The sequence below is a fragment of the Crocuta crocuta genome, unplaced genomic scaffold, assembly GCF_008692635.1.
Source record: "Crocuta crocuta isolate KB4526 unplaced genomic scaffold, BGI_CrCroc_1.0 scaffold125, whole genome shotgun sequence".
NCBI lineage: Eukaryota > Metazoa > Chordata > Mammalia > Carnivora > Hyaenidae > Crocuta > Crocuta crocuta.
This window is the reverse complement of record NW_027531143.1, coordinates 7305317-7325398: the sequence shown is the minus strand read 5'-3', so window position 1 is coordinate 7325398 and position 20082 is coordinate 7305317. Positions and strand designations below refer to the sequence as shown.

The following is a 20082-nucleotide window of genomic DNA, read 5'->3' as shown; positions in this document are numbered from 1 at the left end:
TTTTAATAGAGAAAAATAGCAATCTAATTTTCAAATATATGTATTTCAGTGAATTAATCACTTCATTAAATACATTTTATTTTAATTTTGATGTTACTCCTACCTATAATCTATAGCTTCAGAATGGAAAGATGTAATCAATATAAAATGCTGCATAATAACACACTTTTAAAAAACAGCAAAAATAATTATGATTGAAACATATATTTTAAAATGAAATATCATTCCAATCATTAAAGATTTTAAATACAAATATAGGATTTGTAAGGCCAAAATTTGATTTTTAATGATTTGAACAACTAAAAAATTTAAATCGTAGTTATTCTCCAATTTGGCTTTTATTTACTAACCAGAGAGATGACAACACTTTTGTAATGTGGATAGACATAAATTACAGTTTGGATTTGAGTGTTGAAACAGATGGTTTTATTGGGAATGGTGCACATAACTTTATGTTCACATAGTATAAATCCTAGCGATCAGTTAATAGCAATATACTGCTTTCATGAGTCTATTTTAGGAGCAAAGGGGAAAAAGGAAGAAAATGACTTTATATCCAATATGGGAAGAGTTAATCTGGTACCTTTAGTTAAACACAAGAGTATACCACGCTTTGCGCAGTGGCAGTATTGTAGCCAATGAGCTTTATCTGAGGTGCGATTATTGCTAACTGAAAAACAATAGTATACCAAACATCCTATCATATTTCTAAATAAGAAAAATATCAGATACTGTGATAAAATAAAATTTTATGTTGCCATTCCTTTAATAAGGTGGCTAGGATTTAAGCAGTTAGGATTATAGACTATACACAGATTTAAATATTAAGTTAATATTGGAGCCTCACTATTAAAGCTTGATATGAAATAAAAACATATTCATAAACAACTAAATATTTTTTCACTCACCTCGCTTCATGTCATCACGTGGGCATTGTATCATCTCACATCATCATGAGAAGGGTGAGTACTGTAACAGGAAGAGTTTGAGAAGGGGACACAGAGACCACACCCACTGCAGCATGCTGTTTACTACAGCAGCCTTATTGTTATAATTGTTCGTTGTTTGTAATCTCTGATTGTCAAACTCTTCCTGTACAGTACTCACCCTTCTCATGATGATGTGAGATGATACAATGCCCATGTGATGACATGAAGCGAGGTGAATGACACGGGTGTTGTGCTGTGGTGGCAGGCTATTACTGAACTTCTGATGCTACCTCAGCAGAAGGATCCCGCTTTGGACTGCAGTTGACTGCAAGTCACTGAAACTGTCGATAAGGGTGGACTACCGCATGCTGCTTTCATTCAGGGATTTAAAGTACTTTAGTTCTCTCAACATTCTTCACATGACCTTTGGTTCATATTCTTTCTTGAGATTTTACATAATCACTTTTCAAATTCTTAAAAAATAAATACCTGCCTTGTATACTGATTTTTCTTAATGTTTTGTTTATCTCAAAAGTTCTTTTACCGTGACTTTAATATTCTGCCGGATGAAAACAATTACAAGGATAAGAAACCTGAGGCCTAGGGCTACAAATGTAACAAGGACAGCAGTGATACCTAATTACTTAAGTATTCCATTCTGCCTTTTTGTATTATTACCTTAGTGTAAATCTTTCAACATCTAGCTTAGCTAAGGTGTATTTATTTTTTATTCTTGACATAGTCAAAGTATAAGTTCTTTAGTTAGTCCCCTAGTTTGTGAATACTGCCATAACATAAAACTTTCATAAAATGAAGGAAAATATAACTGAAAATCTTGTGATCCCTGTAGACTACATATACCCTGGAAGATATGGAACAATACTGTGTTGAGATGTGGATTGTAGGGGGCTAGAGAGACCCATTCTGTTGGTGTCTTGTCTTCACAGCCCAGCTGTGTGGCACCATTATTTAAATTTGGATATTGGTAAAAAAGATAGATTACCAAATTAGGGACATTCAGGGAACCTTCTGAATAGGTGATATTATAAATATTAAGTTCATGGGTTGGAGGGTCAGCTTTTACACTAAGTGTAAAGTGTGAATCTGGCTGAGGTATAAAGAAATGGAGACTTTCCCTCTATCTCCTTCCAGATTCTCTAGGTTGATCAGGGAATTCTCTGCCTTAGAAGTTCACAAAACAGACAAAAAGTCAACTACATCACATCTCAGCATAATGTTATGTCAAGATTGATGCTCTATTTCCTGGTCATATTCTAAATGGGGCTATGTGATCTAAAGGGGAAAAAAAGAGATAAATTAATGGAGCGTACCACATGTAAGAATAGGAAAAAGGGAAAAATGGGAAAATATCCCTTCCTATAAACTCTATGAAAATGTATGAAAGGTCTTTTTGGAATTTTTAAAAGCCTATTCTTTATTTTTAGTTTATTTATTTATTTGAGAGAGAGACAGACAGACAGACAGACGGACCGACTGAGAGAAAATCCAAGCAGGCTCTATTCACAGAGCCCAGTGAGGGGCTTAACCCCAAGAACTGCAAGATAATGACCTGAGGTGAAATCAAGTATTGGATGCTTAACCAACTGAGCCACCCAGGCGCCTGGACTGTAGTAATTTTTAAAAAAGTGTATGCTAAGGCAAGAATGAATGGTTTGTTTATATACATTATTAATGCATTTATAGGGATTATAAATACAAAAGAAGGAAGGTTTATGGAATAATTACAAAATGTAAAATACTATGATATAGTGAATCTACTCATGCTAAAAAGTTATTTCCATATTTGCTAAAGATCAATGGCAATTATAATCACAATCAACATGAACAATTATACAAATATCATTTCTCTGAATTTCGATTTTATAAAGGCTTATCTATTTTGTGTTAACCTCTAATTTTGTGGTGTTTGACATAATTCAAACAAGTTTCTCCTGAAAAAACAAGGGGATATAAAAATAGCCCCCAAAACTCCTCTCCAAATAGCTACCCACATGAAATAACTAACAATTTTTACTTATTTAAAGAAATACTGGGAATGAGAGGTATGATCCTATATTTTATAAATGATAAAAAAGAAAACTGCTCTATCTTTTTGCGAATTTGTTTGTAAAACTGCCTCATTTTCTTAAGAAACTTAAATGACTTAATGCTTATTTTGTTACCTTAAATGAATACTAGGTACCAAGACAGCAACTGTGGATGTTTTTGTATTTTTCCCAATCTAGGGTAATTATTCTGATGACATCAAATGGTTTTAATCTACAAATCATACACTTCATTATAGAAATAATGAATAATAGAGGAATTATAAAATATATTACTTACCTTTCCGGAAACAATCTTTTCATAAATCTGAATTGGTTGGTCTGCAAAGAATGGGGGGTAGCCAGCTGCCATTTCATAGATTAACACTCCTAATGCCCACCAGTCCACCGCCTTATTGTAGCCCTAAGATAAACCAGTGGCAAACGTCGATTATTAATTAATCTGCTCAGAAGGAATGAAGTCATAGATGATGTCAAAATGATATTCACGCATATGAAATTTGTTAGAGAGCAATTGCTGAGCAGCTATTCAGGATAGAATAAAAAATGAACAAAATGTGTCAGATCACATTTGAATTAAACAACAGAGAAAATTTCCAGATATTGGATACATTCCAATCATATTGGAATTGGAAATATTATTAAATCTTATTCCTAAAATCATTAAGAATATTGTAGACAATAAATATCCCCTAATTAATTAGGATAATTTAGTTGTTGCTCAACAGTAGGGAGGGAGGTGCTACCTTAACTTTTCAAGTCCATTCTAGGTCCATAACCTTATAAATCAGGTTTTCTAGAGCATTCATAGAAAGGCCAAAGGTTTTTAAACAAAACCGTAGATATTGGACTTCATAGTAAACAGTGGAGTTGACTTCAAAATACTCTCTATTGTTGGCGTTAGGAGGGTGATTATACTAGTGGCATTCTCATCCACTTCACAGGATCTTAATGAAAGCTACAAGTTTAATTTGGATCCTAATAAATGTAAACATTTGTTTACTTTAGCTATTCTACTGTCTTCTCATCTCTAAAAGGTATACAGAAAAGATAACTAATTCATGAGGTTTTTGTTAGGACTTTATCAAATAAAAGGAAATAATGTACATAGAAGTACATTGTAAACCAAATGTATAGTTCTAAAGTTATTTTTGTTTTTTTCCATACTACTAAACTTGCTAAAATTAAGAACTAGCAGTATTTATAAAAAAATAAAAATAAAATATTAACATGTTTATATAAAGTTTGTTATCAAATATGATCAATGTCAGCTGGCACAGAAGATTATGGGAAAAAACTCAACTTGATCATGGAGAGAAATGATCTGAGTTTTTGCCAGATCTTTTGGTCTGCCCTCAAATTACCTTCACCACTCCCCACACTCCAAAGTTTTGTCAAAATTTTAGCTTTACAAACCATTTAATTTTCAAATTATTAGTGAAAATCTAATATAGAGATTTTTTTCTGCTTCTGTATGTTTTTTTATAGGGAGACTAGTTTAAGATGAATAGCACTTTGTTTTGCTAATAGAAATGGGCATTAACTATACTTTAATTCTTTTAATTTAAGTCACTAGTAATGTCATTCATTATATTTTTAGTACAGTGAAAGCACGTGATGTTGAGCTGGATCCTTTTACTAAGCTTTGGTTTCTGTATTTGAGATTATGTGCTAATCTTTATTAAAAAAATATGCCAGATACTTTTAATACCCTAATATATCTCTAGGTATAGAAAATTAAAACAAATCAGTAAGAAAAACTAAAATAGATAAATGAGCAAAGGACATGAACTAATGACTCACACACACACAAAACCCACCAAATGTCTGTAGAGCATTAAAAAAATCTAATAACCAAAGATATAAGACTTAAAATAATGAAATACCATTTATTGTCTATTAAATTAGTCATTATTTTATTATTTAAGTTTATTTATTTATTTTGAGAGAGAGAGCAAGCAGGGGAACAGAAGGAGTAGAGAGAGGGAGGGAGAGAATCTCAAGCAGGCTCTATGCCTTCAGGGCAGAGCCTGATGTGGAGCTCAAACTCGTGAACCTTGTGATCATGACCTGAGCCAAAATCAAGAGTCAGATGCTTAACTGACTGAGCCACCCAGGCGCCTCCTTAGTAATGATTTTGAAAGTAAGAATATCTAATGCTGGATACAGTGTGACGAAGTAGTCATGCTCATACTGCTAGTAGGAGTAGAAAATGCTACAATCTTTTTGAAAAGCACTTTGGCAATATTTATTGAGAGACTAAAAATGTTCATACCCGTTGTCCCAGTAATTCTACTTCTGGGAATCTGTCCTGAAAAAATAATTTGAAATGCATAAAAACCTTTATGTACAAAATGTTTATGTTTATCACAGTTATTTATAATGACAAAAAAATTAAAGAAAAAAGAAAAAGGGATGACTTGAATGTTTAGCTATAGAATAATGGCAAAATACTTTATGATACATTTGCAAATAAGCCATTAGAATGTTTGCATGCTTATTAGCATTCAAGGGAAAAAAAGCTGAATACAAACTGTACATTCACTATATCTCAACTGTGATAACATGAACAGAAAAATATATTGAAAAAAGATTTTCTAGGGCTATGTTGGGGTGGCTGTGTGGCTCAGTCGGTTAGTTGTCCAACTCCTGATCTTGGATCAAGTCATGATCTCACAGTTCATGAGTTCGAGCCCATGCTGGGCTCTGCGCTGATGATGCAGAGCCTACTTTGGACTCTGTCTCTCCTTCTCTCTGTCCCTCCCTTGCTTGTGCTCTCTCTCAAAAAAAATAAATAAATAAATAAACTTAAAAAATTATTTAAAAAAAAGGCTACCCCTAGGTAGAGAGATTGTAGGTTTTTTTGTTGTTGTTTCTTTTTATTTTTCTGCATTTTCCAAATTTTGTACAATGAATATCTACTACTTTTATAATATATATACATTTTTTAAAGTTTTGGTGCTTATTCTGTCATCACATCATTTGGTAGGTGTACTTACAAAAGAAATGTGTAAACAGCGATTATATTTAGGTTATAAAAGACTAAAAAGTTATAGATGATTAAATTACAAAGATGAGAGGAAAACTGAATGAGATCATTTATATTATTCCTGTTACATAGTTATTTGTAGTTATTCAATTTGTAAATATCAAGACATGTGTGTTATCCCTTTCTCTTTACTTGTTCCTGTCATGCTATGTTATTGTTTTTGTTAGTTTTGTTTTGTTATTGTTAGTTTTTCCTTTCTAGCTGTTTCCACCTAGGGATGGCAGTGGAAGGGGAACAGAATGGAACCATCCTTTCAGATATGATTACAGACTTCTCTTACCACATTTTCACTGTTTTGGAAAGTAGAACTATCCTCAACAAACTATCAACAACTGTCTTTCAAAACGTGGACTTTTTTTCTTTTTATTACATCTATATGAGATGATGTATGTTAATTAAACCTATTGTGGTAATCTATCCCATAATCTATGTAAGTCAAACCATTATGCTGTACACCTTCAACTTAGACGGTTAGGTCTGACAGTGACTTTTCAGTAAGGTTGAAAGAAAAAAATATGGGTCTCAAGATCCGATTTATTCACATTAATTTTTTTGAAGGATAGTTGACATACAATATTATATTACTTTCAGGTGTACAACATTGTGATTCAACATTTTATATACATTGTGAAATGATTACTATGACACATCTAGTTACCATGTGCCACAGTATGAAGTTATTACAGTATTATTGACTGTTTTCCCTGTGTTCTACCACACGATTTCTCTTAGATCCAGAGTTAAAACTTAGAGGTTACTGAATCAGTGGTAGATTATAAGTAATTATTCTTTAGTAATCAAACAGACAAAATTCATAATTTAGATGAAACAAAAATGTAGTACTAGATCAGGAAACTATTTCTATAAAAGTCCACAGTGGTGCATGCCTTACATTTTTGCCTCTTACATAAGGGCACTATAAATATACCTTGCTAAGGATTATCTCTGGAGCGAGATATTCTGGAGTGCCACATAATGTCCAAGTTCTGCCTTTAACTCTTTTGGCAAACCCAAAGTCTGTGACCTATCAAAGACAAAAAAAATTTGTGAACATTCATTATTTCACCATCAATGTTTTAGTCACACCTAAGCTGAAAGTTAAAAATCAGGGTTAAAATTAAAACCATAAAAAAAATTAAGGCAATGTAACTGAGACCAACCCATATAGGCCACTATTAGTGAATGAAGGTTCACTCTGGAGCACCTTTTCCGACTCAAACGAAGAAATAAACACACAAAATGATAAAAGTCAATGCTTTTAACAAAAATGAAGCAAAGTTAGAAGTATTCCTGGAGTCCAGTATGTGCTCTGCCATTAATATGTCATTGGAAATAAAAAGAGTATCAACCGGAGAACCTACTGATAACTGGATAAAAAGGGATATTCTCACTCTTAACAGAAGTGGAAAGAAAACACCTCCACCAGTTCAGTGTTGGTATCCAGGGCTCCTCTGGCTGCTGCTGTGAAGGAGCATAACTCTGGGGACAGTCTGGGTTCAAATTCTGACTCTACCATTTACTGCCTATGTGACTTGCTGTGCCTTAGTTTTGTTAGCCTTACAATGAGGGTACCAGCAGTACTTACACTTTATAAGGTTATCAGGTCTAAAAAAGATGATGCACGTACAACATTTGGAATGATTCCTGGCACTAAGTGAGAGCTCACAAATTTAGCTATTCTATATATACTGTATGTAGGAGCCTATGCTCATTCCGTTCACAACTACAGACTATGGGAGGTATAAACATGTTCTATTCTTGATGGGAATTTTTGGTCTCTGAAATAGTGGCAGAACTATGAGCTCAATTTAAGCTATTAGAAAGAAATACTTCTCTCACTAAAACAAACAAACAAACCATCCAATATTGGTAGCTAAAGTTAAATATATACAACTTTTACCTAGTAAACACATGATATATAATGTGTTCAAGCCATACCTGGATATAACCTTGGTGGTCAATTAAGAGATTTTCAGGTTTTAGATCTCTGTAGATGAGGTCTAGTGAATGGAGGTACTCGAATGTTAGCACTATCTGAGCTGCATAGAACCGTGCATGGGGTTCACTACAAAGAAGAAAAACATTGATTTTCTGTAAAGTGGTTTAACACATGGTAATTAGAAGATTATGAAAAAAAATTAATATAGGGTAGAAATATTTTGGAAGCAAAAATTTTTTTCTCTTAAACATTTAAGAATCTTGTTAGTTTCTGAGTATCTACTAAACCTCTGAATTAACTTTAAATAATAATACTTTAATATGGCTAGGAGGCAGCATACATTGAAGAAAAATAAAACTCTAAAACAGTCATCTTATTTTAAGTTATTATTGGCCATATTAGAAAATACTGATGTCTTTATAATTATGTCTCTCTTTGAGAATGATTGGAAAGCAAATATGTCAAAACATGGATAATCAGGCCATTGTTACTGTCGATAAACTCCATCTACCTTTCTCACAAATTTCAAGTGCTTAAAGAATTTCACTACACAGAAGTTGTTTAGCTGCATTAATCTGTAGACTGATACCATTTGACCCAGACTATTCCTATTACAAAAATGATATATTCTCATTTTTAGAAAAATCATAAAAATTATTGATGAAGGATAAAGAGCTCCCATAATCCTATCCAGAAACCATAGGTACAATCCTGGGTTTGAATTTCCAAATCTTCTACTATACATGTTTACATAGATATAGAAACATAAGTGTAATCTGTATGTTTGTATAAACACGTACAGTTCTTGTATGCACAGATGAGATCAACTGATAGATCAGTATCATGCTGATGCCATGTTCGGAGTATTACTCCAAAGGATGTACTGATTTTCTAATTTGAGTTTCTATTTCATCTTGTAGTGTATACAATGAATTCTGTTAATTGGCCTGATAAACTGCAATGACTTTCAGATTTATGTCCTCAATGAATAACATGAACTATGAATAGAATTTCCCTCAAGATGGCTGGCATGAATTTGATCTCATAGCACCAGAAGTAGAAATTCCAAAAAAGATTATATATGCTGCTCCTTTTGCTTGTCACTGCATTCCCTAGGTTCTAGCCTGATACATATCAGGTTCTCAATAATGCAACATTATTTGTTGCATTAATGAATATGTAAAGAAAAATACCTTTGGGGGAGATAACTTTATAATACCCTTACAGTTTCAGCCCCATCTCAACATCATAAATTTTGTAACATAGACTGTATGACAAAGAACAGGGGAACATTTTAAGGGGAGATTGGAAGAATCATCTTGGTCACTGAAATATTCCTAACTTTGGACACATTTGACCTGGAAGGTCCCCTCCAATTTTCTCCACACATCTGTAAATACAAGATGCACTTAGCATTTTATAAATAAATTTACAATCACAAATATAAGATGTACTAAGCATTTTATATTTATTTCCACACACTGATATTTGATTGGAGGAACACAAACATTATACAGATGTGTGACCCAACTTGAGAGATGAAAGTAAAATATTCTATTGGAAGACTTAATGCTGAAGCAGTTTTAAGTCTAGATAGTTGCTATTTAAGTAGAGAATCATGACTGCCCTGATTCTGATTAAAGCCATGCTCAATAATAACTCAAAATTGTCTTGTTGTCTTAAAGTTTCTAGGATAGGAGTTAGCAACCTGTCAAGTGTACATGTAGTATGAATGAAAGATTAGAAAAGACAGTGTCTCAATATGAATTATTGCAATCAACTCACTTTCCTCCCAGTACCAAGTCAAGTATTAAAGAAATAGGAGTGTGGGGAGTTACAAAGGAAAGAAGTTAGTAATGATAGAAAATGAACAAAATATTTTTTGAAGATAGGTTTAGGTGTAATGCTTCAGTATAAACTTTGAGTTATCAAGGGCAATCTGAGGATGCTGGGCCTGCATGGACAAGGGTAGTAGAAGAGAGGACAACAGGAGGTGAAAGGAAATCATTAAAGATAAACAGAAGTTGCTTTGCATCAGCACAGTGCCTGACACATATTAGGTGCCTTACCATATTAGCTCAATAAATGAATTTTGGCTTAGGCCTCAGGTAACTAAAATAACTCTAATGTTGGCCCATAATTGAATATGATCTTGTGGATAATCTGAGGCTATCATAATCTCTTTCTGAAATGGATTACCATCATCAGCCCAGTTGGTACTGCTGCACATGCTTTCATCAAGCCAGCATATAATGTGCTAAAAGAAGCTGGACATGCATTCTATCAGTGATTACTAATGAACAGTAGTAGCTTACAACTATTACATACAGGTAAAGCTAACAGAATTTATAACTTATTTTAAAAACTGTGTGGCTTTGTTAGCAGTAACCTAATGATAAGATACAAACTCTTTTATTTTTAATATTTATTATTTATTTTTGAGAGAGAGAGAGAGAGTGCAAGCACAAGCAGGGGAGGGACAGAGAGAGAGAGTGACACAGAATCCAAAGCAACTCCAGGCTCTGAGCTGTCAGCACAGCTGACAAGGGGCTCGAACTCACCAACTGTGAGATCATGACCTGAGTCAAAGTCGGACACTTAACCAACGGCCATCCAGGAGCCCCAAGTTACAAATTCTTTTAAAATTACATATATATATTTAAAACTCAACATAACAAGAACTTTAAAGAAAATTAAATTTGTGCAAAACAAACTTCATAATGATATCACTACGATGTCATTATTATCTTTTCGTGTATTCCTTTCTTATCTTCATCTTTACATATATCTCTTCCCCAGAGTTGTATTATTAATATTTGTTCAATAAATACTAGCATGTTTAAATTCAATTAATTTTTGCATCTTATGAAAATTCTCTAAATAATGGAACTTCACAATATCTACCAATGGTAGAATATTTACATTGGTACAATGATGCTTTTATTTGATTTTTAAAAATCAGTAGGGTATGGTCTCTTATGAATGTTTCCACATAATTTTTATATAGCTAACATATTGCTAAATTAAGTGAAATAAAGTTTTAGCACTGACAATGACTTAAAAAAGATTTGAGGAGGATAAAGTATTAGTTACCTGAACCTTCCAATTCTTCTTAGATGTGAAAACATTTCACCCCCAGGGACATATTCCATAACCATGTATAAATTAGAATTATCCTATGAACAAATAAAAAGGATAAGTAAATCAAAATTATGAAACTTCAGTTATTTTCAGGAAATATTTTAAGATAACACCATGTTCAATTAGAAAAAGGCAATTTTTTTTTTCTGGCCTGAACTTCATTTTTATTTTTTAATTTTTTCTTTCATAGTTTATTGTCAGGTTGGTTTCCATATAACACCCAGTGCTCATCCCCACAAGTGCCCTCCTCCATGCTCATCACCCCCCTTCCCCTCTCCTCCACCCCCACTCAGTATTCAAGAGTCTCTCAAGGTTTGCCTCCCTCCTTGTCCCCAACTTTTTTCCCCTTCCCCTCTCCCCTGGTCCTCCATTAAGTTTCTCCTAATCCACCTGTAAGTGAAAACATATGGTATCTGTCTTTCTCTACAAAAAGGCAAATTTAAAAATCCACCCAAGAGATTACTAACATTAGGAAAGAGAGAATAAATGGAAGTTACTCTTATTTTTCTACAGTGGAAAATTCAATTTTTCCCCCTAGTATTCTTGCCGCAAACAGTCTGGGATGTTTGCTGTTTCTGTCCTTGCAGGGAACCCTAACTTTTGAATGAGTAAACACTGCAGCCGTGACTTAATACTACAGTGGATGTAAAGGAATAACACTTAAAACAATTTGAAGAAGTAAGAATGTTTGCATTTTATGTACTAAATTAGGTCAGAGAGATTAATGATTTTTAATATCCTAAATATACAGGTATTCATCTGATTTAAAGAATAAAGAAGGAAATGGAGAAAGGTTAAAATGTTTCATATGAATTAATATTACAGAGATGCCAAGTATCTTTCTGAAGAGCTGAAAAGCTGCCAACTTAAAGAATAAATCTTGTTCAACTTTATGAGAACCTTGAGTGGAGAGCCAAAGACTGTTCTACCTTATGTAAATGGAAAGACTAGAACACAAATTACTAAGGAAAAAAGGATGGTAAGACTATGTCAGAAAAGGTTCAAGAGAAAAGGAAGTTATGTGGATATATTCATTTGCAAGAGTGTAACAACTGCTTAATAAGATATTACTATGGATTTTGGGAAATGGAAATATTTCAATTTATAATAGCATCTCATGAAAAATTACACATCACCTTTAAAAATTTCCCTAGGGAGAGCCAAAATCTTTTCAAATATTAACATAAGTTTATAAACATAAAATCTTAATATATTACTTTTTTATTTATTCATATTCTCCACATTTATCTTCTGGCTTAGAATCATATTACAGTTTCATATTTTTAAAAATATGTGAGGGTAAAATTATTTTATTTGAATATTGTAAAATCTACCTTAAAAGAATACTCCAGTCGAACAAGAAAAGGAAAATTCACCGCCTGTAATATTCTTTTCTCATTCAAAGTATGCTCTATTTGCTTCAGCTTAACAACCTGTAATTGAGAGATAAATATATTTAATGTACTTGAACAGAATTTAAAACTTACTATAATTTTAAAAGAAAAAACATAAATAAAATGCTTTCCATATAATAATGAGCTTGGATAAGCAAAATCACTAAGTTGGATAAGGGTAGGATAATAACCAATAATTAGGTTTTATCAGATTCAAATGCAAAACCTAGCTGAGGATTTAAAATGTAGTCTTAGAAGGGCAACTAGGATTTTCAGTCAAGAAGCAAGAGCTAAAAGAAATAGACTCATAATATGTTACTTAAAAAAATTAGTATGTGAAAATACTCAGCTCCTAATGAATTACAGTTAGTCCACTAAAGTAGCTGGTATAAATCACTGCAATAAGTAGGTATTGATTTTAAATCTTTAGAAGATCAGCAAGGAAATTAAGAATTGAAGAAAATCCAATAACTGAAAAACACTGGGTAAAAATGAACAATTTGTTCATTTCCTAATACCTGAATAAATTCTAAAATTTCAAATTATAAATTATTTTTTTTTTAGTTTTTTAAATTTTATTTATTTATTTATTTTTTACAAATAGTTTATTGTCAAATTAGTTTCCACATAACACTCAGTGCTCATCTCCACAAGTGCCCTCCTCCATGCCCATCCCTCCTCCACCCCACATCCATCAGTCCTCAGTTTTTGTCAGCATTCAAGAGTCTCTCATAGTTTGCCTCTCTCCCTTTCCCCCACCATTTCCCCCCTTCTTCTCCCCCTTGTTCCTCCATCAAGTTCCTCCTAATCCTCCTATACGTGCAAACATATGATGTTTGTCCTTCTCTGCCTGACTTATTTCGTGTACAGCTGTAATAGAGGACACACAAAATATGGGCAAAACTCAACTACATCTTTAAAACAAACAGGTCATTTAGGATTAATCAAGCTTCCTCTGGATTTCCTTCTACTCAGTCAAATACATAGTAGCAGAGGAAAGCGACTTATTTTGACTTCAAGAAGACTATGCTTCTATCCCACATGTGATTCTATTTTTAACTTAAGAAAAGGTGACCTGAGGGAGATATAAATAATTGTCTGGTATAAGTGTAAGTCATTAGCAGGTGGCATTCCTACTTGCTAGAGGCTTACTAGCAAATGTGGGGCAGTCACAGAATTCAAGAAGTTGAACATAAGCAAGGTAAAGTTACCATCCAGTTATTAGTATATACAATTATAGTATAAAAATACTAGTGAGCAGAGAATAGTTGACTGAGAAGGTCTGTATTCTAATCTAGACCTTCTTGTCAAGTGGTTTTTGTGACTTTGGAGATGTTATTTCGACTCTTAGGATCTCAGTATTCTGTTTTTTGTTTTGTTTTTTGATGTAATACGAAGTGGTTGGACCACTACTCTCCAAATTCTAACTAGTTACGAACTAATTAATCCAAACTTAAAACAATACATTATGTAACATTAGCTTGAGAATTATTGTTGCTTTGTATTTACATTAAAAAACAGCTTTTTTTTTTTTTTTTTAGCAGTTTCAGGTTCAGTAGAATTGAGCGGAAGATACAGAGATTTTCCATATTCCTCCTATCACACACACATAGCCTCCCCCACTATCAACATCTCTCCTAGCACCCAACTCCCTCTGGACTAGAGTGTGATACATTTGTTACAAGTGATGAACTTTTTTTTTTTTTTACATTGATGTCTTTATCACCCAGTGTCCATAGTTTACACTAGGGTTTACTCTTAGCGTTGGACATTCTGTGGGTTTAGACAAATATATAATGACATGTGCCCAACATTATAATACCATACAGAGTACTTATACTGCCCTAAAATTTCCCTGTGTTCCACTTATTCATCCCTATTAACCCCGGGCAATCGCTGATCTTTTTACTGTCTCCACAGTTTTATCTTTTCCAAAATGTCATATAGTTGGAATCATACAGTATATAGCCTTTTCAAATTGGCTTCTTTCACTAAATAATATGCATTTAAAGTTTATCATGTCTTTTCATGGCTTGATAGCTCATTTCTTTTAAGCACTGAATAGCAGAAGGTAGAGCCATTGTCTGGATACACCACTTTGTTTACTTTTGTATATTATGATCTAGCAGATTTTTAGTTAGGCATTGACAATGTGTTTCCTTTGAAATAAGCAATAAAAACTGCAATAGAGAGGCTTTCTGCGTTATAGCCCTAAGCCAACTATGTGTATGTAGGGCACAACAATGAAAAATAGAAAATCCATGATATATGAAGTGGCAAAGCATAACTGCTTAATTTTTAAGTTAATTTAAAAAATTAACTAATTAACATCTAATTTACTTTTAAATGTGTATATTATTACATATGAAGCCTAATAATGCAATCAAGATAAAGACAAGAAAATGTCTGCCTTAATGCTGCATAAAATCAATTTGGAAGTATGGTGTATGAACATGTGAATATTAATATGTGAATAATTGCCAAATGAGAGTTATGAGGTTGTAAGTGTTCAGACAAGAAAATGTTTATGTTAGGTCTAGTACATAATCTTTTTAAGTTCCAGATCATTCATCAGTAATACTGATAATAATACCTACTTTAAAAGTGACTGTGTCGCATAATGCATGCGAAGTGATTAACACAGCGCCTGGCACAAAGAAAAGCTCAAAAATGCCAATTGTTATTATAATCTATTAAAAAGGATGGTAGTTCAGCAGGGCCTTACAGATGAATAGATAACAAAGGTTAGGAAAAGGTAGAGGAAGCAACACAGTCAGGGTTAATATCCAGAACCGTTACCTGAAGTGGGAAATACACAAAAGTAAGTCAGAGAGCTAGTTTCATTTGACAATAGCATAGGATAGGGCTTCTCAAGATTTGGTAGTGAAATGTCACTAAATGGCAGAGATAAATTAATAAATAACCCTTGGGGGGGTTAGTCCATGTTTTACTTTCACTTGCTTCTTAATATTTCTGTTGGCTTAAATATGTATATTTAAAAGCATTTATGAATGATTACTTATTAGCTGATTTATTTTTTTAGCCAAATACTTGAGGAGTTATTAATAAGGAGGATGGGCTGTAAGTCATCACATGCTCCCCTATCCCACCCAGCAAGGCACTGTATACTTCTGAGGGTCAAGTTTCAGTGAGAGGTAGCAAATAGAGGACATATTGGGGAAGAGTGTGAAATAAGACTATGGTAGAGTATGGAAGACTTTGAAGAGTTGGGAGTAGACTGCAGGGTTCTGCTTTTATTTAATAAATATTAGGAAGATTTTTGAATGAGCAAATAAAATTATATGATCTGGTAGGTAAACTTTTTTGGCAGTGAAAAAGGTGAATTAATAGAAGGTGAAAAGTCTGGGTTTGAGGAAATTAAGATGTCATTGTGAAGGCCAGGTAACATTAATGAGGGACCTTATGGACAACAAACACGTTTTAAAGGAAAAGTAAACAAGGAGGATAGGCACAGAAATCAGACAAACCTAGTCCAATTCTTGGTTTATCTTATTAGCCTGTTTGATTTTGGAAAATTTACTTAAATAGAAAGGTAATTGGCTTAAAAGGGAGATTAATATCACACAAAGCTGGGAAGATTTAGTAAATATAAAGTACCTAGCAATGCTTGACACATTGTATGGAATGAAGAAATGTGATTTCCTTAATTCCTGCACAGATTTCCTTTTCCTCAACCCTTGGAAAAGCCAAAACTGAAAAATTTGTGACTTCATTAACAGAAAAGGTGATTATAGAGTATTATTTTATTACTCATCTTCGTCAAATTCAAATAAATAAACGTGAAAAAATTCAGAATATAAAATCTTTGCCTTAATTATGAATAGATCTAGAACAATGCCATAGCAGAAATGGCATTAGAATGGCATTAGAATGGCAGCTATTCTGGGAAATACTCTCTTGCTATGATTTATCCATGAGGTATTTTTCTCAGTAATTTACTTAACAAGTCACCATCTTGCCAAAAAAAAAAAAAAAAAAAGAATTAAAAACTTCNGCCATGGTTGAAGACTTGGACATTTCTGGGGCAATGTTTGAAGACTTGGACATTGTCTGGGCTATGGTTGAAGTCTTGGACATTGTCTGGGCCATGGTTACAAAATAAAAAAAAAAAAAAAAAAAAAAAAAAAAAAAAAAAAAAAAAAGGAATTAAAAACTTCTTCCCTAAATACTTTAAACATAAAAAAGCCTCATTATGTAATCCTTGTAATACTTTATGACTAAAGCATATTCTTAGTTCCTCAAGAAAGATAACATAAAATATTAAGAGCTATCCAGACAATAACATTTTATGACAGGTTTAATAAAAAATATTTCATTCAAATAAATATTTTGAAACATTTTGTTGTTCTGCTATCATTATGAGTGTAAAATCACTTAGTCTGAGACTCAGTGACCTCATCTAGAAAATAGAACATGAACTAATTGGCCTCTAAGCGATCCATGCTCAGATTGTACAAATTAGGGGTGTAGAGTTCAAGGATGAGTCAAAGCTTGGATAATAATTCAGAGGGAGGGTGCAGAATATGAAAATAAGAAGAGGGGATAGTCCAGAGATCCAGTGAAACAATCTATAGAGAGTAGACAGAAGGATAAAATAATAGGAAAAGACGAAAGCCCAGAAAGGCAGGAGCATAATTTAAAGAACAAGGGGTTACAGAGGGCCAGGGACAAGGGCTCTAAAACAAGTCATATAACATGAGCAAAACAAGTCCTCTGGTCTTGTCTTGTTGATTAGGCCACTGGACTGGTGACCCTCGGCAAAGCCATTCAGTGGCACAGCATGAGGTAGGAGATAAACAAGAAAACAGCTAAACTGTTTTAAGTTAAAGAATTAATAGGAAATGATTAAACTATTTTTTCAGAAAGCATGGTTATGAAAGTTATATAAAGGGCAGTAGACAAAGATGCACAATTAACTGTATTTGTAAATGTGTATATGTGTATTTAGTTTTAGAAAGACTTAAGTCATCACTCCTTTTCACGTTAGAGGTTAGATTCGTTTTTTATTTTAAAGCAGAGCTTGGACCGGAATAACATTAGACCAGTCTTAATGTTGTAATGTCCAACATGGTAGCTGCTGGAAATTTAACACTTGAATTGTGGCTAATCTGAATGGAGACGTACTGTAAGTGTAAAATATACATCAGCTTTTGAAGACTTGGTATGAAGAAAGCAAAATATTTCAATTTCTATATTAATTACATGTGCAATGATAATATTTTGGATAAACTGAGTTAAAAACTATTAAAATTAATTTCAACTATTTCTTTTATTTTTTAAATGTGGCTACTAAAAAATTTAAAATCACTTATGTGGCTCACATTATATTTTTAGTGGACAGCATCAGTCTAGCCCCTATCTGTAACCCTGACTACTAGCTCAGTACTATTTCCTCCACATTTTCCTACATCCCAGTAAGCCAAAGTGTTATTCTTGGAAACATAATATCCATAAGATAATCTATTAAGATTTGCCATTCACCTTTTATGTTCCCTTAATTGTAAGTGATTACCAGGAAAACCAAAATTTAATATTTAAAGCATGAATATATTAAAGACTTCCTGATTCATTAGATACACCAATATGTGAAAAATACTTAAAAATAGATTTTTCAAAATGATTTAACTAATATCTAATATTATATCAGTTTCAGGTGTACAACATAATCATTTGATATTTTTTATAGTATTAGGATTCCAACTTTTTCTCTGCTTTGACTGACATTTTAAATTAAGGAAACTCAATCATATTAAACAAAGAGATTCTACTGTTGATTAAAATAAGTTACAAAAAAATCACTAAAGTTCTGTTTCCTCACTCCAAAGGTCAAGTACAACTGAGCCCTGCATTTTCCATAAGGCAACGTGTAGTAGAGATACCAGTTCTTTACATGTTAAATTCAAGATTTTGTTAGTAAACATACACACACCTATTATATATGTAATTATTGAAATAATACTGTATCCCCATACACTTAATGGTTAACTATGTATCATACAGTCACAAGAAATAATAATGAAAGAAATAATACTGTATCCCCATACACTTAATGGTTAACTATGTATCATACAGTCACAAGAAATAATAATGAAAATTAAATGCAACAATAAAATTTTCTGAAGGTATTAATGGAAAGTCGTATATTGCCTCTGTTTAATAATCTAGCTGATAAAACTGAAGTTTACCTTTCGGGTAAACAATGACAAATGCACTAACCTTCTGCTTATCTAAGATCTTCATGGCATAATACTGTTCAGTGGCTTTATGTTTCACCAGCATTACTCTTCCAAATGAACCTGTTCCAAGGGTTTTTTTCCTTTCAAAATCCTCCAGCCCAGCATTATTCTACATATACATGAAAAATAAAATAAACTTTAAAATTAGAAATTCTCATAAGACTATGGTGACTATTACAGATTTAGTTATACATAACCAGAAGAGATCATTTAATTTAAAACTATCCATTTAAAAACAGTATAGACTACTGAGATCCCAGATTATTGGCTCTATTTTTCCCTTTGAATAGAAAAAAGATCTAATATTTGAAAAGAGAATTATATTGTAAAATAGGCATAACATAATATTAGGGAGGAAATAAGAGCTTAAGGTGAAATATTAAAGGTGATAAATGAATTCCAGTATGAAATCTTAGTATTAGACTCTTAATAAATTAGTTCCGTATTTTAATAATTACAAACTGACCAGAAGTATACTGAAAAAGGCAATCTTAGAAGCTATACAGTTTCAGCGTATTCACAAATAATTCCAATTAACAGATAAACTGAGGGATCAGAGTCTTTTCTCTGGAGTTACCTCTGAAGAAAGCACTATCTTCATTTATATCTTTATATGAGCTTATAGGACTATAATAATAGCATGAAAGATCCTAATGGCTCTCTGTCTCTCTGATTTATAATAACCAGGTATTACCTAAAATAATAATCATAAGGAAAGAAGAGTTTCTTATTCCCCCAAAGATAACCAAAAGTCAGAGTCCCAGAACAATAATCAGTCTCTTTTCTCCTTCAATAGATGCTTTGTTATGAGCAAACAGCTTTGTTTGGCTTTGACTGTAGCATAGAAGCAAAGAATTGGAGGCATCGATCTATTGAATTTGTTGCTGCCACAACAAAATGAAAATTACTTGGAAGAAATTATGTGCTAAAGAGCCACAAGTAGTAATTGCCAACCCATTTGTTTAATAGGTTTTCATTATAAAGATGTCCATGAAAATCTTGGAAAAAAACATCTGTGCACTGTACACAGTCTGTACAGTGTTTAGCTTGAGAAAAATGTGATGTAATATGATTCTTATATAAGTGAGGAATCTGGATAGTTACTGCAGTTCATTGTAGTTGGATTTAATCTCTACTGCAAATCAAAGCTTGCCTTTGGAGACATAGCATAGTTTCTTGCTGAATCATTACGGAGAGAGCAAGGAGCTCTAAGTTTTTACTTATAAAACTTGTTTCCATCAAATTTTAATTTCAAAATTCTGATTTTAAATTGCTATGAGATTCTATATCAATGTAGAAAGAAAAAA

The 20082-nt window shown here is 32.7% G+C and overlaps 1 protein-coding gene and 1 non-coding gene across 6 annotated transcripts in view; one reads left to right on the top strand and one right to left on the bottom strand.

The window, feature by feature from the left end:
- PRKACB (protein kinase cAMP-activated catalytic subunit beta) overlaps positions 1–20082 on the bottom strand; it is a 120869-nt gene that overhangs the window by 15067 nt on the left and 85720 nt on the right. For all 5 annotated transcript variants that reach the window (XM_077771044.1, XM_077771042.1, XM_077771043.1 and 2 more), the window contains 6 exons: positions 18756–18884; positions 12459–12557; positions 11077–11159; positions 7983–8109; positions 6973–7068; positions 3276–3398 (listed from right to left, as the gene is read on the bottom strand). In XM_077771044.1, coding sequence (XP_077627170.1) covers positions 3276–3398; positions 6973–7068; positions 7983–8109; positions 11077–11159; positions 12459–12557; positions 18756–18884 — 657 coding nt within the window. The remainder of the gene's footprint in view (positions 1–3275; positions 3399–6972; positions 7069–7982; positions 8110–11076; positions 11160–12458; positions 12558–18755; positions 18885–20082) is intronic.
- On the top strand, positions 610–744 carry LOC144237453 (U4 spliceosomal RNA). Its single transcript, XR_013336861.1, has one exon. It is a non-coding gene; the product is annotated as a U4 spliceosomal RNA (small nuclear RNA).